The 21,582-nt window shown below is 47.7% G+C and overlaps 1 protein-coding gene across 4 annotated transcripts in view; it reads left to right on the top strand.

The window, feature by feature from the left end:
- Window positions 1-20,579, top strand: part of TUFT1 (tuftelin 1) — a 34,177-nt gene extending 13,598 nt beyond the window's left edge. The window contains exons 2-12 of one of the 4 annotated variants that reach the window (XM_037060372.1): window positions 3,835-3,933; window positions 6,870-6,956; window positions 7,489-7,578; window positions 9,033-9,096; window positions 11,327-11,442; window positions 14,740-14,868; window positions 15,418-15,512; window positions 17,400-17,505; window positions 18,186-18,269; window positions 19,141-19,241; window positions 19,815-20,579. In XM_037060372.1, coding sequence (XP_036916267.1) covers window positions 3,835-3,933; window positions 6,870-6,956; window positions 7,489-7,578; window positions 9,033-9,096; window positions 11,327-11,442; window positions 14,740-14,868; window positions 15,418-15,512; window positions 17,400-17,505; window positions 18,186-18,269; window positions 19,141-19,241; window positions 19,815-19,878 — 1,035 coding nt within the window. In that variant the 3' untranslated portion in view covers window positions 19,879-20,579. The remainder of the gene's footprint in view (window positions 1-3,834; window positions 3,934-6,869; window positions 6,957-7,488; window positions 7,579-9,032; window positions 9,097-11,326; window positions 11,443-14,739; window positions 14,869-15,417; window positions 15,513-17,399; window positions 17,506-18,185; window positions 18,270-19,140; window positions 19,242-19,814) is intronic. The other 3 variants (XM_037060374.1, XM_037060373.1, XM_037060375.1) reach the window with 3 other exon arrangements.
- The last annotated feature ends 1,003 nt before the right edge of the window (window positions 20,580-21,582 follow it).

Here is a 21,582-nt window from a genome sequence, read left to right as displayed (position 1 = left end):
CTCAAAAGAGACGTTATAGGCAAGAAGGGGTTGGAAGGAAGTATTCCAAGTCATGAAAGGCAAGGACCTACATCCAAGATTGCTCTATCTAGCAAAGCTTTCATTTAGAATGGAAGGGCAGATAAAGTGCTTCTCAGATAAGATCAAATTCAAGGAGTTCATCATCACCAAGCCCTTATTATATGAAATGTTGAAGGGACTTACCTAAGAAAAAGAAGATAAAAAATATGAACAGTGAAAGGACAGCAAACTCACAGTTATTAACAACCACACCTAAAACAAAAGCAAACTAAGAAGACAGCTAGATCAGGAGTGGAACCGTAGAAATGGAGATCACATGGAGGGTTAGCAACAGGGGAGTGGGAGGAGGAGAAGGGGGGAGAAGGTACAGAGAATAAGTAGCATAGATGGTAGGTAGAAAATAGACAGCGGGGAGGACAGGAATACTATGGGAAATATAGAATCTAAAGAACTTGAGACATGTGGACATAAACTAAAGGGGGGAAATGGTGGGTGAGGGGTGTGCAGGGTGGAGGGGAATGAAGGGGGCAATAGGACAACTGTAATGGCATAATCAGTAAAATATAATACAAAATTAAAGAAAAATTTAAAGAACACTAACATTTTAAGAGTGGCTATTTTGGGGTAGTAGGGATTATCAGTATTTATTTTCTTTGTTATATTTTTAAATTTTTGTCCCTGAAAATATTAATTCTTTTTTTCCCAGGTAATTGTAGATGCAGTTGTAAGAAATAATAGGGATCTCCTATACCCATTACTTAGTTTTCTTCAGTGGTGACATCTTGCAAAACTATATACATTGTCACCACCAGGATAGTGATATCAATACAGTTAACATACAGAGTATATCCCTCAGGCAACGTCCCTTCGGGTGCCATTGCAGAGCTACACCCACCTCCTTCCTACCCTGTCTTCTCCTTAACTCCTGGCAACCACTGCTCTGTTCCCATTTCTGTGGGATTTCAAGAATCTTACTGAAATGGAACTCTACAGCGTGTAACCACTTGTGATTGGCGTCCTTCACTTAGCATAATTCTCTGGAGATTGTTGTTGCATGTATCAGGAATTTGTCCCTTTTATTAAAAGTAGTTCATACTTTAAAAGAAAAGATTTTATTTATTTATTTTTGGAGAGGGGAAGGGAGGGAGAAAAAGAGGGAGAGAAACATCAACGTGTGGTTGCCTCTTACACACCCCCAACCAGGGACCTGGTTCGCAGGCTGGCACTCATTCCACAGAGCCGCCCCAGCCAGGGCTAAAAGTAATTAACAGTCTTATTGGTAAGTATTCCATGATAGGGATGTAGCACGGTTTGTATAACCATTCACCTACCAAAGGATATCTGGGTTGTTTCTAGTTTTAGAGTATTAGGAATAAAGCCGCCATAAACACTCATGTACGGGCTCCGCTGCCCCAGTTTTTCCCAGGTGTGAGGAGACGGCATTTTAATCAAAGTGCATGCCTGTGTCCTGTGGAAACGTTGGCAGCCACTCGGGCCCTTTTGAAATCATTTTCTCTCTTTTCTTTTGTAATGTTCACTTGATCTAGCTGCCATGGAGCACTCACTGTGCCTTGGGCCACCCACGAGGGGTTAACAGAAGGGGCAGTTGCTCATGGAACACAAATAGCTAAGAGGCAGAGGCAGGTGCCACAGGAGGCCCTGTGAGCTCAGGGAGGGAGGAAGCATCGTGGAAGATGTGGCCTTTGAATGTGAACTCCTGAGGGCCTTGCCGATGCCCCAGCTGAAAACTGGAAGAAAGGCCATGTGACGACGCAAAGGGGGCGAGGAGGGCCAAGTCCCTGGGGTCGGGAGGCACACACTGGCAGGGGCGCACTGAGGAGCCCCAGCAGAAGAGGCAGATTGGCCCAGACCGGGGGCAGCCCTCAGGGCCACATGGAGAGCTGGCTTTTATTTGCAGTAATTAAATGCTTTTGTAGAACCAGCTATGTTGCCAGCATTGGGAAAGCTTAAGGGTCGTGTGGGAGTGTCTTTGTGGTCTTTCCTAAATTTGGGTTTATTCCAAGAAGTGGGAGGAGGCTGATATTCAAGGACCTCTATCTTCTGTGGCAGAGAACAGCTTTCACACATTTTCAGTTTATCACCAGATTAACTAAAATATAATAAAATAAAATATTGTCAGAGGCAACCCTCAGGTGGATGGCGGTATTCTCATTCTACAGTGAGGACGCTGAGAGTCAGGTGTCTGACCACAGAGGCTGATCTCTTCTCCAAGTTGCTCTTCCCTGTGTAAGGACTGTTGCTCACCCACGGAAACTCTCCCATCTCCTTGGGCAGACTCCATTTTTTCCTTCTCGTTTCCTTCCTGCAGACATTTGGAAGGTTAACAGGGTGCCTCTAAATCTGTCGAGGCTAAGATGGTATTTACGTTCCTGTGTTTCAAGGCAGGGGACGACCAGAAGACCTCAGGTCACTTTTATCCCTGGGTAGCTCCCCTTTGCGTGGGCTCCCCTTTCCCAATCCCTGCTCTTTATTGCCCGGAGTGTGGACTCCCCTTCATGCCCTCACAGTGCCGGTTTCGAAGGTGGAAGAGTCCTTAGGGACACTTAGTACATCCTCTGATTTTTCTGGTTGGAACTGGAGGCCCCGAGTGGCCAAGCCTCTCATCTACCTGGACACACAACACAGGTTTTAGGCAGGGTTGGGTTCATTCTGCCTGCTGACCGTCTCTCAATGGCATTATGTCCCCAGATCTCCAGCCCCAACTTTCCCTCTTACCGAATGGTTTTTCCCTCAGGTTTTCTGTTGTCCCCACAAGGTGGTTCTCAGACCTCCTTTGAGTTCTAAAAGAAAATCTGCTTCTTCCTATGAGATCGGGCTGATCTCTAGATAAATACCTATTGTCTTGCCTGCTTTCATTTGGATTATTTCCGTGTGGCTCATACAAATAGGGGTTTGGATTCAGGTACCTTCCTACAGTTTGATTCAGGAAAGAATCCCAGTCTTGTGAAGTACATCAGTAACTTCCTGGGTGGCTGTCAGGCGTGGACATCCTGGGTCGGGGCTGACCAGTCGGGTGCCCTCTCCAGGGCTGGGGAAGGGGAGCCCATGCAACGTGCTTTCTGCCCCCGGGACCAGGGTCGTCCCTCTGGAGCCGCATGGAGCAGGGTGCTCTGTGGTCTCTGGTCAGTGTAAAGAGGCCCCAGACGTCCTGCCACCCAGGAGTGGCCAGACCTTGGGCAAACTAACGTCACCTCTCCAGACCTCAGACTTCCTTGGCTGTGAAATGGCAGTCATAAGGCCCACTCCACAGGGCTGGCGAAAGTGCACCTGTGCCAGTAGTGGACTAAAGGTTATTGTTGCCGTCGTTGTTATTATTAGGGCAGCGTGGACATTCTCAGATTGACTCTCCAGAGTGAACTGACAGGAGATGAACTTGAACACGTAGCCCAGGAGATATGGAGGTTTCTGGTGAGGTGGCCTCCTCTCCTTCGCCAGATCGCCTTCCCTGCGTCGACCCCCATCCCAGCGCTGCTGGGAGCTGTCTCTGTTGCTGTTGGGGAGCATTTCTTTTCAGGCGCACCCAGCTGACCTCAGCATGGTGCACTGCTTTGGAGGATGGGGAGACTCCCACCAAAATTAAAACTAGCCTGCAATTTCTACTAATTTTCTGTGTCTGGCGTTCTTGCTGCTGTGTGGCTTTTGGTACAGGCTCTGAAATGAATTTTTGGAGGAAATGTCTGATGACTTCTTCGAGTCTTTAGAGGAGAGGATTTCTGCAAAGGTCCAGGTGCAGAAGTTCCATGCTTGTCATACGATTCCTGAGCCACTTTTCTCTCTCTCTCCCTCTCCCAGGTGGGCAGAGAGACCTGTGCAGTGTCTGGCTACTCAACCAGTCATTCTCTGGCCTCAGAGCTGGTGGAGTCCAGCGATGGACATGAGGAAATCATTAAGGTAAGCTTAGTTCACCTCCACCTTTTCTCCCTTCAGTCTTTCTCCCTACTGCATGTGAGAGGGAGCAGCTGACTTTGCGAAACGGAGAGAGGAGAACCAGACCTGTGATGCTAGTTCCTATCTCCTGGAAAAATCTGAACAGGAGACCACAGTCTACCTGTACTGACTTTGGTGTGACCTGGCCCCAGGCTTGGGGGATGGGCGGGGTAGCCTGTCTAGGTGTCTATCCACGGTGCATGTTTCGGTGCTGAGGTTATGGAGACAACTGGGAGATGTGTTCATGAAACTTAGTTTTTAAAATTAAAACACGTGTTGGGATTTCTTTTAAAAAAACAGCTTTTTGAAGGACAGTTTACATACCATACAATCAACTTAGTTAAAGTATACAGTTTAGTGGGTTTTAATATATTCAGAGTTGAGCAACCAACACCACTATTAATACCAAGACATTTTTGGTCATTCCTCCAGCTCCTGGCAATCACCCATCCACTTTCTGTCTGTAGGGATTTGCCTCTTCTAGACATTTCGTGTAAATGGAATCATACAATATGTGTCCTTTTGTGCCTGGCTTCTTTCATTTAACATGTTTTCAAGGTTCAGCCATGTTATAATATATGTCAATATTTATTCCTTTTAATGGGTGATAATATTCCCTTACATGGCTATCTATATCATATTTTGTTACCCATCCATTAATTGGTGGGCATTTGAATACTGGTAGTTTCTACTTTCTGTCTATTATGAATATTCATATGCTAGTTGAATATTCATGTGAACGTGTTTTCAGTTCTCTTGGTGTATATGTAGGAGTGGAATTGCTAGGTCATGTGGTGACTCTACATTTGTTCTTTTGAGGAACTACCGGATTTTTCCCAAAGCACCTGCTTCGTTGAACATTCACTCCAGCCATGTATGAGGGTTCCAGTTTGTCTGCATCCTCACCAACACTTGTTATTATCCCTCTTTTGATTACAGCCATCCTAAAGGCTGTGAAGTGGTATCTTGCTGTGGTTGTAACTTGCATTTCTCTAATGACATTTTTTCATATGCTCACTTCCCATTTGTATGCTTTTTTTGAGAAATATTTTCTCAAATCCTATGCCTGTGTAAAAATTCAGTTGGTTCTAATTGTTGAGGTGGAACAAAGATTACATAAAGATGTTCTTTATAATGCTAGACCCTTATCAGATATATGATTTTGGAATATTATATTAAAATATTTTTCTATTTTGTGGTATTTCTTTTTACATTTTCTTTTTACATTTTGTTCCTTTGAAATAAAAGTTTTTAATTTGTTGAAATATGATTTGTGTGTGTGTGTGTGTGTGTGTGTGTGTGTGTGTCACTTTTGGTGGTGTATCTAAGAAGACTTTGGCTAACCCAAGGCCACAAAGATTTATTTCTCTGTTAAAAAAATTATAGTTTTAGCTCTTATAAATAGGTCTGTGACTCATGATGGGTTAATTTTTGGATGGTGTGATGAGGGGGGTCCAACTTCGTTCTTTTGCACGTGGATCTCTTTTTACAAACATCATTTGTTGAAAAGACTGTTCTTTCCCATTGAATTGTCTAGTCACCCTTGTCAAAGTCAGTTGAGTGTATTTTTACTGTACTGTTATTATTTCTGGATTCTCGATTGTAGTCTATTGATCTACATGTCTATTCCTATGCCAATCCCACTCACTCTGATTTCTGTGGCTTTGTAATAATTTTATTCTTTTTCAAGATTGTTTTAGCTGTTCAGAGCCCTTTGTATTTCCACATGAATTTTGGATGTTTGTTAGTTACTGCAAGGAAGCCAGCTTAGATTTTGACAGGAACTGTGTTGAATCTGTAGATGGATTGGGGGGATATTTTTGTCTTAACAATATTACTTTCCAATCCATGAAAATAAGATGTTAGTTCATTTTTTAAGATCTTTTATTTCTTTCAACAATGTTTTATAATTTTCAGAATACAAATCTAAACTTTGTTTAATTCACTAAGCCTTTTTTGTCGTTGTTGCTATTGTAAATAGAATTGTTTTCTTAACTTCATTTTTGGATTGTTCATTGCTAGTGTGTAGAAACACAACTGGAGTTAATTTTTGTGTATTGGTCTGGTATCCGACAACCTTTCTGCATCCCTTTATTTGTTCTAGTAGGTTTTTAGTGAATTCCTTTGGGTATTCTTATGTACATAATCACAGCAAATATTTAGGTGCCTTTAATTAATTTATTTTTCTTACTCAAAGTCATTGCATGGCCCTTAAAAAATTAAACTACCCAATAATTCTATCAATATAATCACTGTTAACAAATGCTTTATTATATAGCCTCTCAGACTTTTTTCTATACATACGTATTTTTTTTCAAAAAATATAATTGTATTATATACTTTATTCTATAATTTGCTTGCCCTTCCACCAATTGAATTGTAGTTTATAATATCTGTGTCCATCTGGCATTCTAACGGCTTCATGGTATTCTACTATAGGGATACCATAGTTTATTTACGTAATCCCCCATTGTTAGACATTTGTCTGTTTCTCTTTTTGCAGTCATAAATAATATTTTGCTGAACCTGTTATTAACTTAATAACATGTCCTTTTATAACACAAATAATAAAGAAACCTTTTCTCAATTATAAAAGATTCAAGGATGGTATACAGAAAAAAATGTATAAATTCCCTTTATAACCCTCTTTCCGTGAATTTGTGTGCGTGTAAAAGTTTTGCCAGTTTTGCCAAATTTATTCCATTAGGATAAATTTTCAGAAGTGGATTTGGTAGGTGGAAGAGTGAATATAGTTGTGAGTCTTCTCATCTGAATCACCAAGTTGCCACCCAGACAGGTGGCAACGATTCACCCTCCGGCCCGCAGTGAGTGAGGCTGCCCTTGTGGGATGTTTTAACTGGAGTTTTCTCAACTGGAGAGTCTTGTTTTCCTTTCTGCAGGTGTACTTGAAGGGGAGGTCTGGAGACAAGATGACCCACGAGAAGAGTATTAACCAGCTGAAGAGTGAGGTCCAGTACATCCAGGAGGTGGGCACCCTTTCTCTCTGTGGAAATGACCTTTGTCATTTCTCCAACTCCCATTTTTTTGTCTCCCACCTTTTTTGTCTCCCTTCTTTTGTGGGTTCTGATTTGCTCCCTTCATATCTCCAAAGTGCCACTGTGCCCTATCATGTGTTAAATATAATTTCTGACCCATCCATTAATCCTCAAAGCTTATTAAATACTATGTGTCCAGCACTATTCCCCAGCCATTCTATCTGAAATTGCCAGCTTCGCTTTCCCAGCTTGTTCTAACCCTCACCCTGTTGCCGTATAACATACTACATGTGTTCCTTATTTGTCTTTTGTGTTGTGTGTCTCCCTAGCAAGAACCCCGGGGCAGGGGTTTTGCTTATTTTGTTGTTTGTGCAGGAGGGACTGGGGACCTCCTTCCCTCAGCCAGTGCCTAGAACAGCGCCTGACTCCTAGGGATATAGCTGGGGATGGAAGCAAAGGTGGGTGAGTTGATGTGCTCTCCTTCCCTATCCCAAAGCTGAAGCTCCTTGTCCTCCCCTCCCAGGCCAGGAACTGCCTGCGGAAGCTACGGGAGGATATAAGTAGTAAGCTTGACAGAGATCTAGGAGAGTCTCTCCATCGACAGGAGATGCAGGTAATAGGAAATGGTCCTTGGTTGGGTCGCTATGGAGGAGGTGGGGTTGTGCGTGTCATCCCATGGGTGCCTAATCTAACACCACTGCCAGGAAAGGAGAGAATCTAGGTGATGCTGCCTTCTGCGAGCACTCTCAGCCGTGTGAAGGCGAGCCAGCAGAGGCCAGCAGAGGGGCAGTGGCGTGCACGAACCTCAGCCCATGGATAGGACGCCTGTTCCTAAAACACTGTCCAAAAATTGGATTTATATAAGTAAAGTATTGTTCAGTTACTGGCAGAACCTGTTATCTCTAAGGGTCCTGTGAGGCATCGTCTTGTCATACAGAGTCTTACAAAGCTGACAGTCACCAAGTCAATCTTACCTGGTCTGGGTAACACCTGGAGTGTGAATTGGAAGTCCTGGTCCCTGTCGGTTATTTATCTGCGTATGTTGTTGCTTCTGCACTGAGAGGGAAAGCTCCTCGAGGTTAGGGTTCACCCGTCTTTGCATCCCCACACACAGCACAGAGGCTGGGGTGCAGAAAGTCACCAGTAAATGTTTATTCAACTGAACTAATTGGAGAAGACTTCTTGGGGTAGACACTCCTGGGATCCTCTTGTCAGCTTTTCTAAAATTTAAGGACAGAAATGTCCTCAGGAAAGTAGAACTGTCTCTTCCATGACTTGATCCTCATCCCCCATTAGATTCTGAGTTGTCTCTTCACTTGCGTGTGGTTTGGGTGGGGTGGTCTTTCCCATCAGCCCCTGCCCTCATTATCCTGAGGGGAAGCATGACCTAGAACCTAGTGCCAGCCAAGTTTCTCCTTGGCTTGGGTGTGCACTGGCTGTGTGGCTGAGACCCCCTAATGTATTTTGCTTTGGCTGAAGGTGGGACTTTCACTGCCTGAGCTCACATCTGGTTGGTACGAGGTGCTTCGTCAGGTGACTGAAAAACCCGGAGAATGGCCTAAAGTCCAGGCCTCTTGTGTGCACAGCCGGAATTCATAGGATGAATCATCAGGTTTGGGGTTGGAAAGAATCTCGGCAAGTGCTGCTTCCCCTTTTGATGTATGCTGTGTCAAACCTTGCCAGGATCCCTAAGGGGCATGGGAGCATCTTTGTTTGTGGCAGGCAGCTGCTTATACTCCCTGAGCTGCAAGGAGTGGGCCTGCATATTTTCCAGTCTGTTGAAAGGTTTTAACCTGAAGTTTCCTCCATCCTCCCTACAAGGCTAGACTGTTCCTCCTGAAGGTGGCACACCTTTCTCCACGTCTCTCCTTTCCGTTTTCCCACACAACACCCGGAGCCTTTTTCCCCCTCTTCCTTTTCCCTTTCCTCCTCTTCCTCTTCTCTGCTCTCCTCAATCTCCTTATCTGTCTGTCTATCTATCTATGATTTGAGATCTTAGAAGAATGTTTAGAAGTCTGTTGCCTGGGATTGTTTTAACTACCATTTTATTGATTATTTTTTGAAAAGATGGTGCTAGAGAAGCCAAATGGTTTTAGTCCGAGCCCCACGACCCTGTACAGCAGCCCACCTGAGACAGGTGACAAGGAAAACAGTGCGAACAGCTGCTTGGCCAGGAGGCAAGATGCCTTCCTCCCCGACCCCCTTACGTATTGGTTTCTCTCTCTCACTACGTGTAAGAGTAGCACTTACTTGCTGTGAAAATTGAAACAATGGAGAAACATACAAACCAGAACAACTTCTTCCTCAATCCCACTCCTCGGAAGTGTCTACTGTTAACAGGTTGAAATGTGTGGATCCTTCTAGAGCAGTGCTTCTCGGTCTTAACTGTCTGTTGGAATGACCTTGGGAGCTTTAAAGGACATGATGTGTGTTTCATCTCTAGAGATTGTAATTTAATTGGTCTGAGATGTGACCCGGGCATCAGGACTTTTACATGCTCTTCAGGTTATTGTAATGTTTAGCCGAAGGTGAGTACCAATGTTCTAGAACAGGGGTCCCCAGCCTCTAGGCTGAGGACTGGTACCGGTCCATGGCCTGCTAGGCCCCAGGCTGTGAGGGAAGCTTGCCTGAGCTCTGCCTTCTGCCCCCCTCCCCACCAGTCTGTGGAAAAACCAGTGCCTGGTGCCAAAAACGTTGGGGACCACTGTTCTAGAGTGTTTAAAAAACACAGATGACCACATTTAAATATCACACGTGTGTTATGCACATGTGTGTAGGAGCATGTGTGTACCATACACATGTACCATGTGTGAGTGTGTGTATAATATATGTGTACTTTTCACAAATATCAGGTCATGATAAACAGTAATTCGTTACTTGCAATACAGCTTTCTTGTCGTGTTAGTACAGGTAGATCCACCTCATGCTTTTGAATGACAGCAAAGTATTTCCTTCCATGGCTGTTCGCACTCTGATATGTTCAATACATGATTCAAAGATGCCTAGTAAATGTGTTTTCAGTTTTCATGATGGACTTGTGCTGTTTGTTTTTTCTTTTTACCTGACATCATATGTTTAGATCCGCTCACCTTGCTTTGTTAAAATCTAGTTGGTTGTTTCTAACTCCTACATATAAAGTTTTCCAGTTCCCTTTTTTAAAGTTTTCTCTTCATGAAAATTTCCCATGTCGTTGAATCTTCTGAGAACTCCATTTGAACTAAACACGTAATAATTCTGCTCCGGGAGCTATTTAAATTGCTCTCACCTGCTGCTCAGCTTAGGCCCTGCTGTGGGCAGCTGAGCAGATACCGCTTGCTGAGCGCTGGGTTTGGAGTGTTGTGATTCTGGCACTCACATCCGAGGTGCAGCTTGGATTTTTTCCCTTCCTCTGAGTCACCGTAGTTGGTAAATATGCTATTGGCAACAAGTTATAATGACACTTGGTATCTATTCAGCCTGTTTCTTCTCACGAGGTCCAAGTCCTACCAGATATTATCTTGTTTTTGAGGCAGCCTTGTAAGGTAGGGTGTGGCGAGGAGTCTTCTGACTGATTCACAGGTAGAGAAATGAAGGCCCATGGGACCCAGTAATAATGCCACAGCTGGGACCCGTCCGCCCTCCTCCCAACTGTGCTTTGCTTTGACGGTGCTGCTGCTTCCCACAGTGCAAGCTGGGGAGCAGTTTTTGTCAGACTCACAGGAGCTGGCAACTGAGGTGTCTCGTACTTGTGCTGCAGAGATGGGGCGAGACCTTACACGCCAGCTCACCCACACTTGGGTGTGTCTGCGGGAGAGACGTACAGTAAAATCACTGAGACACCTTTTCCTCCAAGGATTCAGATTCCGGGGCTTATAGGGTGCCTTTGCCCTAAACCTGCCCATCCATCAGTAACCCTTGGTCTACCGATCTGTGCTAGGCACAGAGAACAACGAAGGCTGCACCTCTGGGACTTGCCCCTTGCGATGGGTGTGGCGCAGTCCTTGCCTCAGGAAACTGTGGTCCAGAGAGGAACCAGGTATCTGCTCCCAGAGAGCTTGTCTGATGGAGACAGGACGCACACGTGAGGGCGGCATAAACACAGCTGTCCGTCAGTTGATACACATATAAAAATTACTGTGTCCTAAAATAATCAGTCAAACGATAGGAGGCTAGTTGACTTTTTTAGGGTATGGAGAAAGAGTGTTCCATGGATGACTCAGAACTCCTGGGGGCCTTAGACTGACTCACCCCTTGTGTGATGTGAATTCTTTTGTGAGGGTGGTCTGGACAAGATGGTGCAGATGAGTGTGTGTTGGGGGAGCATCTTCTCGTACCGAGTCACAAGCGCAGGGGCTTCCCCCTCCCTTCTTTGCTCTGGCTGTAGGTGGACATCTATGTAAGCGACGATGTCGACAGCTTGAGGAAGACTGTGCGGGACTTGCTTGCCAAGCTGCAGGAGGCCGAGCGGCAGCACCAGTCAGAACGTGTGGGTTTTGAGGTGAGATTTGGGATTTGGGGAGAAGGTGCCCCAAGGGTTGGGCTGCTGGGTACAGGCACCAGCAACTTTCTCGGTATGGACTTAATGTCTTTCTGGCCGAGTGCCATCAACTGGAAAGGTTAGCTTTGAAGCCTGGGGCACTTGCTGTCTGCTTCTCCCTCTCCTGGACACTTACCTACCATGTTTGCTGTCCAAGACTAGCCCCTAGTTCAAAGGGCAGCTCTTGGTTCTCTGCTCTGCTGAGGTTGAGCAGCGGTGCTGGTCTGGGGTCCAGGTCATTCAGAAGCTCATTCACTAAGAGCCATGGCAAGAGTTACTGAGATCTTGGCACCATGTAGGCAAGGACAGTAGCTATCGGGCTCATAACTGCAACCCCAGCACCTGGCATGAGACCTGCATGAGGTGGGCTCCTCGTCGACGTAGACTGGATGTGTGGGCAAATCTTTGTGGTCGTAGAAAGAACTGTGCCCATGGAGTGGGAGGACTTTGGCTGTAGTCTTGACCTTATACAAAGCTTTGTGATCTTGAATGAATATCTCATTATTATTATAAAAGTAATACTAGGTTATTACAGAAGATTTTTCAAATACAGGTCTATAAATAGAAAGTGAAAGCCCCCTGCTATTAAAAGTGTGTGAGGTCTTTCATACTTTCCAGAAAGTTCTTTGAGTATAACCTGAGGAACTTTGGGCAAATACTGGGTCGTTTTTGTGACTACCCTATGTGAGATTGACCGTCCACATGTGAGGTGTTTACGTCATTGTGTAATGGTAGGATTACGGCCTGCCCAGACATGCGAGGGCGGGTGGAAAGAGGAAGGCCACCCAGACTCTTTTTCATGAGACGGGGGGATCTGAGGGGTGGACTGCGGGGGAGCAAGAAGGGCACTGAGAACAACTGACTGCCTCTGGTCCAGCTGAAGCATCATTGGAGCAAGGGGTTAACCTCTCTCTAAGCACCAGTTTCAACTTTTGTAAAAAAGTGGTCGTGAAACATGCTTCCTGTGTGGATTGAGTTTGATAATAATATGTACATATTTATTACTCTAACGGGTTTGTAGAAATGTAAGATGCCCTGTATTTTTCTTAGCGATCAGTTTAACAAGCAGGTTTTCCTCTCCCAAATAGTTTGGACTTAGGGCAGTGCTGAGATTAGTTTGGTCTCAGAACAAAGCAGCTGTGCAATAAAGCGCTTTGCCGCATGTATTCAGATACCACAATTTGGGTAACGTGCCTGGTGATGTGTTAGTTCGGTGACCAGCTGTTCGCTGCTTTCTTGGAGTGGAGCAGGAGGAAGGGGGGCTGAGGCTGCAGTGCTGACCAGACTGTGCACTTTGCAGAGCAGTTTCTGCACTGAGAGGCGTTGTGAAGTCCTCGCCGGTTTCGGCCTCACACAGAGGGCTGTGTTAGCCCTGGGTTTCAAAGCTTAAGCAAAAGCGTCCTGAGTGAGATCCAGCGGCTAGAAGGCCCCTGACCGCTTTAGCCACATGCCCGCAGTTTCTTAGAAGGGGCTGCCCTCTAACCCCATGGCACACAGCACCCACCAGCAAACAGGAGGTACTTCTTGGGTTGGTGCCACTGTTTGGGTAGGTTGGCATACTCTCTTGTGATGAAGAGGTTTCTAAGGCCGGTTGGCTAGAGTTACAGGGACAGACTCAGCAGGGGAGCATGCTGGTTTTCTTTCTCCTTCGAGATCTGACAGTGGGGTGGGAGGGTCCTGGGCCTGATAACGCTATGCCCTGAGCAGGCACCAACCTGGGCACAGTGTTTATGTACAGAAATGAGAAAGTTTTTTAAAAGATTTTATTTCTTTATCTTTAGAGAGAGGGGAAGGGAGAGAGAAGGAGAAGAGAGAAACATGGATCCCCCAACCAGGGACCGGGCCCACAACTCAGGAATCCCATAGGTGACCTTCCTGTTTGCAGGATGGCACCCGATTCACTGAGCTGCACTGGTCAGAGTGAGCGGGAGAGGCCTTGTTTTTAAGTTCCTGCCCATGGGGCTGGCCTGTTCCTGGCTCATGCGGGATAGTCAGTCTCTCCTAATGAATTAGACTCTGGTCTACTTTTCTGAACCTGGGGGTAGGAAGGGCAAGGTTGTCAATTACCATGAAAACAACCTGCCATTAAGCCCGGTTTCTCGTTCTACTGGCTGCTGGCTGTCAGGAAGGATTAGCAGTGAGTCTGCTCTGGATAGGGCCCGTGTGCAGCAGGGACATGTCCCATCCCACGTCATCCTGCATTTTGCTTTCTCCTCCCTGATCTGACTTCAGGAGGAGCTGGACAAACTGGCTGCTGGTGTTCCATTTCCCAGGGCTGGTCATGCTTTCCAGAGGTTACCCGAGTTCTCTTAACTGACTGGGGAGTCAGTCTGGGGTAACCGGGGAGCTATTGAAATGGATGGTGGAGTAACTGGGTCCTAGCTGTGTAACCTGGAAGAGGTCATCTGGCCTTTAGGTGGGAAAGGAGAGGGTTGGACTAGATGAACATCAATTCCAGTAGTGATTTTACTGAGCAGTGATTATGTGAGGGGTGCTGTGCTGAACTCTGGAAATGTAATGGTGCTCAAGGTCTTGGCCATCACGAAGCTCATGCTAGGGGGTGCACATGAGTGCCTGGGCAAAATCTGCTCTCTACGAGGGGAGGGCGGTGTGTCCTCACTGGGTGTCTCGCCCAGGCTCGGCGGCTCCCTGGAAGCAGGGGTGTCTAAGCCAAGACCTGAAGGATAATTAGGGTTTGGCAAAATGCATGTGGGAGGAAAGAAAGCAAATTCCTACTTTCTTTTCATTCTAAAATTCTGCTTCCATCCTTTCCACATTAGTTTGTCATCTTAAATAAAAAACCAGATTATTCCTGGTGCTTAGTACCTCTGGCCTTCGTGTGCAGGCTGCAGTATGGCTTGAAGGGAGGGTGAGGAAGCGTTGGGGAACAGAAGCAGTGGTATGGAGATATCCTCTCCTGGATTCTCAGACCTGAAAACCACAGTGTTGGGTGACTTTGGGTGGCGTTAGAGGACCTGTGGGCATGTTGAAGAAGTCAGCCATTGGAAAATGGTGCTTATTTCCCAGGTGTCACTCTAAAGTAGAGCTCAGCCAACTGTGTGTCAGTGAACCCCAGAAATGGAGTTAGTGGGCTAGTCCCCGAAGTGGTCCTAGGACAGTGGGTGGGAGGTGGCCTCATGCTCATCAGGGTTGTCCCCCTCCTCCCATCACCGTGCCTCGGTTCCTAGGTTCTTTTGTAAGGTTTTTGTCCACTTGGTCTTTTTGTCCCCTGTTTTATACATCTCCATCTTCTCTTAGGTCACACTCAGCAGGTACCAGAGAGAAGCAGAGCAGAGTCACTTGGCCCTCCAGAGAGCGGAGGACAGAGCAGAACAGAAAGAGATGGAGGTCGGAGAGCTGCAGAGGCACCTGCTCGGGATGGAGACGGTAACGGGGAGCCTTGTTCTTCAGAGCGCAGACTCCGGGCTGGGGCAGCCCGGGTCGACCGAGACACTTGCACAGACTCTCCAGAAACAGACGCTTCACGGCACACCTAGTATCTTTTAGCCTTTAAGGAAGGAAAGGCCTTTCTGTCACCTAGCTCCAGCCCTTGCTAACTGGAGTTGAGCCCATTTCCGTTTTGGCTGGATTCTTATACAGCTGCCCTTTATGGGCTTTCGAACTATTCCTAGGGAGCCACTCTGCCTGGTTTCTGAGGGATTGTAGCCACAGTTGGCAGGTGGGCCCGGGTGATGCAGGGCCAGGCTCTCCATCTGGGCAGCTGGGTGAGGCTGGGAAGTTTCTGTGTGTGGAGGGTGGGAAGGGTTCTCTCCGACAGGGGAGGGCACCCCATCAAACCAGCTTGGCCTGCTGCTCTCTGGCAGCTGTCCCAGGCCCGGCAGGGGCTGAGCCCCGGCTCTAGTGGCCACCTCACCCTGAATACAGAACCTGTTGCCATCTCCTTATTCTAGATTTTCTTTCCTTTGGCTCCTCTAGGAACATCAAGCCTTACTGGAGAAGGTCAGGGAAGGGGAGACGGTCCTGGAGGAACTTCGGAGCAAGAATGCTGACTGCCAGGCAGAACAAGAAAAGTAAAAGCCCTGTTTGCCATGCAGCTGGGGTGCAGGGAGGGCAGGGCAGGCCATGCAGCCTGCAGCTCTCAGGGTGGCCAGCCCTGGGGAAGAGGCCAGTGCTGGCGTCAGATCCTCCAGCTCTGAGTCAGTGTGTCTGCTCAGGCTCGGGCCCCGCCCAGGGAGATACTGTTTGGGGAGCTGCCATCTCTGGGGAGTTCATTGTCCATGGAGTAATAACTTTGAGAAAAGGGTTTTCTTTTAAGAGCCAAGGTCAAGAGCTGGAAAAGCATCTGCCGTGGCAGCGCATCATCCCACAGGTTGTTCCCCTGGATGTGGGTGCAGGATTGTAACACCAGTTTCCTCCCCCTCAAAACAACAACTGACTGTACACTATTTGAAAGTAAGATCCAGTAACTTCCTCACCAGTTGTGCTGATGAAAAATACAGTTAGCAGGTTTGCGAAGAGATAACGATCTTCCTTTCGCGTGAAGCAGCTCAGACACCGAGAACCTCCTGTTAGCGTATAGGGAATTTCTGAGACCCTTTCCACTTCGAGGTTAGAAGGTTTTGCACGTTCCCTCTGGTCAGAGGGGATCAGAGGCCCCAGACCAGTGAGACCTACAGAGCAAATATTGGGACATTCTGGACCTTCAAGAATTAGGAAGTTCTTTATGCCCTTGGCAATTGACAAATAAGATCTCAAATGGTAGATCAAATTTAACACCGGCATATTGGATCTGACTTTTATTGTATCAATTGGACCTTTTCAAGTTCAACAGACATGACCTAGAAGGCCTTCTAAGGAATTTCAGCGATGAACAGACATGGCATCATCCTTGCCTTCTTGGGCCCCTCAGTCTGCCGGGAGCATTTTCTCCCCTTCGGGATAACCACGATCCATGCCTGTCTGGCGTGGAGAGTGCGGACATAGAGCCCCCTTTCTGACCAGACTTCACAGCAAGAATTGCTCTAAATTACTCACACTCCCTGTTCCTTAAAAGTGGGTGCTCATGGGCAAGTGACAGGGAGGAATGAACAGGAGAAAGAGAAAAGGCAGACAGTCTAAAACCGAGGCTTGGGCATGGCTGGTGGTAGCTGTGCATCACCAGTGTCGATTTTCTAAATGAAAGGAGAGTGAGAGGTTACTGGGGAGCTGAGGGTGGAAGCATCCGAATCTTAGGGAGGAGGTCAGGGTGCTGAGATTTCATTTGTACCCCACCCCCTCACCTTCTAACGGCAGGCACATGGCTGCTTCCTCCTCTGGTGAAACTGGAGAGTAATGGGTACCAGAATTCTTCAGAGGTCTTGAACTCCAGGACACTCTCCCCAGCCACCTGACCTTTGGGGATTTTGGCCCAGTTCGCTTTGGAGATGAAAAGGAGACAGCGGTGTCTAGGAATCAGGAGACTTCAAAACAGACTTGTGTGAAAAGGCTTTAAGGGTCCTCAAATCTGATCTCCCTCTTGATAAAAAATCCTGCCACCAGCTTGATTGTGGCGGGTGTCACAGTCCCAGCTCCTGCCCGATTCTTTGAGGAGTGAGGAGCTCCCTACACACAAGGCAGACCACTTCTGACAACTTTAACACTGAGACAGTCTTCCTGCGTTTGCGTCAGAACCACTTCCCTGGAACACCGACCTAGGGTTCTAGTTCTGCCCGATGAAGCTCTCCAGAATGACCACGTCTCACCTTTCTGAGCCGCCTTCTCCTCATTCGGACCACAGGGCCTCTAGTGATGCCTCCATTGTGGTGTTCTAATGTGCCCCCCCCATCTTAGGGCAAACCACTGGGGAATTGGCAGAGGGAATCACACTACATGGAAGCCCTGAGCCCAAGCCTCTTCCTAGGACTGGAGAGACAAAGCATCTTTACCCCTTGCCTTAGTCTTCAGCTCTGTATCCCCAGGGCCGCTAACCTGGAAAAGGATGTGGCTGCATTGCGGGAGAAGATCCACCACTTGGACGACATGCTAAAGAGCCAGCAGCGGAAAGTCAGGCAAATGATAGAGCAGGTAAGCAGGGTCAGATCCCCCCTGCCATGGTTGCCCCTCTGAAGTCACTGCATTGAGTTAGCCCTGTTTCCCTGTCCAGTCTACGCTTCTATTTATTCACCTGGGGAGTGTGACTTGTATTCTTATACTAAGTCACAATAAACTCACTTGTCTGTGTGCAGATTATCAACCCTGCACCGCATAGCAGATTTTCTGCTTCCCCCCACCTGTGCTCAAGGGTCGCATACTCAGGAAATGCCGGCTTGCAGAATTGCTTTGAGAATTGACGACCCCGAAGCGGCGGGGCGTGTTTGCTGCGTGTCAGCTGGGTTTTTCTGTTTTGTTCACTACTGTTTCCCATTGTCCAGAACAGAGTCTATCATATAGTAAGCACTCAATAACTACTTCTTAAATGAATAAAAAAGTTGTATTTCCCAAAATCAAATGAAATGGTTTTGGAATCATCTGTTATTTGGGATTATCAGGGTGGTGTTTCCCTCTCACCTCTTACCCTCACACCTGGGATAGTCCAGAGTTTGATACTGACTGAAATGAGGCTTCTACAGAAAAGCTAAGCAAGGCATGTGAGTGGTGCACACTTGGCCTTTAGTCTCTGCTGGCTTCCTGGCAGCAGGGTGAAGTTCCATGAGCGTGAATGAGTCATTGCAAAATGAGCTCAGGTGTCTCCCATATCTTCGCAGCTCCAGAATTCAAAGGCTGTGATCCAGTCAAAGGACAGCACCATCCAGGAGCTGAAGGAGAAAATAGCCTACCTGGAAGCAGAGGTGCGTGCGCTGGGGAGGGAGCAGGCTCCCAAAGAGAAGACGGGGCATGAGGCAGGGAGAGGTTCTGGTGAGCAGGGACCTCAACTTGTCTAACTGCTGCTCAGAAGTGAGTGTCTGGGATGGCTGGTTGATCTTCAGTTCAGCTGGGTGAACATTGTCTGAGAACCTCAGGGGGCTGCTACCAGTGGTAAGACCTGTCCCCAGCTCTGAAGAGCTGTGTCATCATGGCACAAGCCCCGTGCCCTGGAACTATGGAGGCGAGTCCTTAATTCTGCCTGTGGGCTTAGCAGAGGAGCTGACCACAGAGCTGGACTTTGAAGGAGAAGGCATTCCGTAGAGGTGGAGTCTCCCATGGCCAAGGCAATGGGCTCGATTAGCGAATGAGTTGTTCCTCAGCTGATTTCCACCTTACCTCAGGGTCCCTCCTGTCCATTAACTACCTAAACATTGCTTTGCAGCCACGTGTGAAATTTCCTTGTGGCCAGGGAGATACAAAGAAGTGGGAGATGGGGCTGTTGATCCTCAGGGAGTTGTTAGTCTAGAGTTGGAGATAAAATACATTTAAAATATGACCTAAGAGTACTTTATGGAATAGCGTATTATTAAGGGCATATAAATAACTCAGCTAACTCCAGGAAATTAGATGTACAGGAATGAACGGTGTCTCACAGAACTGTTGAGAGAACACTTCTCAGGGTGGGGCTGCCGCAGCTACTGGGGGACGAGGGGCAAGGGTGTCCTGGCAGAGGCACCATGGTTGGGGCAGAGGGTGACAGCAGTGCAGGCACGGAGGCAGAGAGACCGGATGAGCAGTTAAATGTGACAAAGGAAAGCCAGAAGGCCAATTGTAACCTCAGAACTCGTGGTGCAGAATTTAGAGATGCATGACCGGCTGGAACACCTGATAGAGAAACAAGTCAGTCACGCCAACTTCAGCACCCAGACCTGGGCCAAGACCGAGAACCTGGGCAGGTAAGCGGGTGTGTGTGCAGTGGGGCCGAGGAGCAAGCGAAGGAGAGAGCTGTGGCAAACCTTTCGTGCTGATGCCAAGGCCATGGCTCTTTTAAATCCAAGTTTATCTCAGCCTCTGACCTGCCCCACTCTCTACCCAAACCATTCTCTCACCAGGCTAGGCCAGAGCATGCTACCACTTCCCCAGGAGGCCCACCAACAGCTAACGGAGGCCTATGGACCCTCTGAAAGTGTGTCCAAAAATCATGCATGTGTAGTATGTGCGCATTTCCAGGAAGAGGCCTTTTTTTGCCTCAAGAAATTCACAAAAAGGTTCAAGACTTTGAAAAAAACAAGAATCACAGCCACACCCACTTCACAGTTGTTTAATTGCTCCCTCATCAGCCCTGCCCGCAGACGAGTCCCACCCCCAGGCCTTCCCTTGGATGTCACTGACCGTGACTGTTTCAGAGCGTTTGGAACCCAAGAGCTCAGGCAGCCCTGAAGTGTACAATTCCAGAGTAGGACACGGAGGGGTGGCCCTGTGAAGGGTAGGCAACAACACAGGACTCATGTTTCCAAATTTCTTTTCAGCGTTCGGATAGCCAAGCCCCCCAGCCCCAAGCCCATGCCTCTCATCCGGGTGGTGGAAACCTGAGCTGAGGAGACGGATGCTGCTGTTGCTGGGGAAGCTCGTCACCCCTGTAGGCTGTTAGCACCGACTTTGACCTCCTGACCGGGTCCCTGGCTGCCCTCCGGGCGTGGGGTTTGTGTGCCCTGGCTCCAGACTCCTGTCCTCGGCCTGCTGGGTGGATGGAGGATGAGCGCCTCCTCTGGACACTGCAGCCCTTGGCGGACAATATCCTGCTGGCAGGAGCCAGGGCCCCACCCTTATCCCTGTAGTTACTGGCTTTATCTTAGCAGAGCCTCCCTTCCTTGTAGCCAGGAGTTCAGCTGCCCTAGGCCCTCATCCAGTCGGAAGTGAAGAGATGACAAGATTGGCCTCAGCCCTGGAAGATGGAGACGCAGATGTCCACAGTGATTGGAGAGTGTCCTGGGGAAATGAAGTTCCTTCCCAAAACACAGCTCGATTCTTAGCAACAAACTTTTCCTACTGGCTCCACCCTCTGCTCATGCTGACCTGGGTCTTTTTCAGAAAGAGAGACAGCAGGTTCCCTCAGCCCTGACGGGCCAGTCCCTGTTTTGGGGGGAGGAGAACATGCACTCCGGGAGTAGCTTTGAGCAGAAGATTGTGCAGGGCCACAGTTAGTTAGTGTGACTTCTCCACTGTGACGACTCCCAGCATCTCTTAGGGATTCCCCTAAGGTGCAGTACAAGGTGCACCTTAGTCATCTTGACCGACTCAAAGCCGAAAAACTAATTTCACTGGGTTACATCAATGTCAGTGAAACTCTCATTGTATTTATTTTGCTAAGTTATTGGCATTTCTGCTTCTATCTCACAACGGATTCAGTACCACAGTTCTATACCCTCCTGCAGTGTTTGGATTTTCTTGGCACTGGGAGGAGAGTGTTCCCACAGGACTTCGTTTCAGAACAACACTGTTATAAACCTTTCTCTCTCTTTCCTCTACTTCTTTTCCTTCCTCCTCCACACCTGATTGGCACCTCAGGAAGACAAGTATATTTGCCCTGAGACATTGTATGTTTGGGGGAAGAGGACGATCAGAATTCTTGGGGAGAATTGCAGAATTCACCTAACCCCCGTGCACCCCTCTGCTTCCTTGTGGGTCTGTTGTCCTGGCTCCAGTTGACCCTGTTACTCATAGTGTGCCCTTCAGGGCTCTTCCTGTAGCCTCAAGAAAGAGGAAAGCATCAGAATGTGATGCTATAGGACCCAGAAGTCTGTAGGTTCTATTGTGCTCAAGACCGGAAGCCTTAAGTCTGGGTGTCTGCACATCACGTTCTGGCTTTGTCTGTGTGACGGTCTTCTGATTTCTTCGTGCAGCTCCTGAACCAGGGTTCAGACCAGTTGATCTCCACGGACCTTTCCAGTTCTGATATTTTTTCCTGTACTATATTCTTTGGTAAATTTAATAAATTTGTTAGTTTCTCTTTGAGCTCCTGGCCTGGTTTCTTTTCACTTTTCAGGGAGGATGAAAGAACATAATTTTAGTGCCCCTTGAGGATGGGTGTCTTGTTGTCCACTGCTGGGAAGTGGGGTCCAGATATCCCAGTACTGTGGGGTGAGGACCCTGCGGCTCTCAGAGGAGTGAGAATGTCCCCGTTAAGCAGCTCGGTGTTGCGGCCTGAGTCCTTGTTGAGGGAGGTAGCCCCTGACTTCAGCTTTGACCCCATCTGGTGGGGTGGCCTCATGGGGCCCCTGAGCTGGGCCAGTGTGT

This window comes from Sturnira hondurensis, unplaced genomic scaffold (genome assembly GCF_014824575.4).
Source record: "Sturnira hondurensis isolate 20B ecotype Veracruz unplaced genomic scaffold, ASM1482457v3 Scaffold0011744, whole genome shotgun sequence".
NCBI classification, from domain to species: Eukaryota; Metazoa; Chordata; class Mammalia; order Chiroptera; family Phyllostomidae; genus Sturnira; species Sturnira hondurensis.
This window is presented reverse-complemented; position numbering and strand designations above follow the sequence as displayed.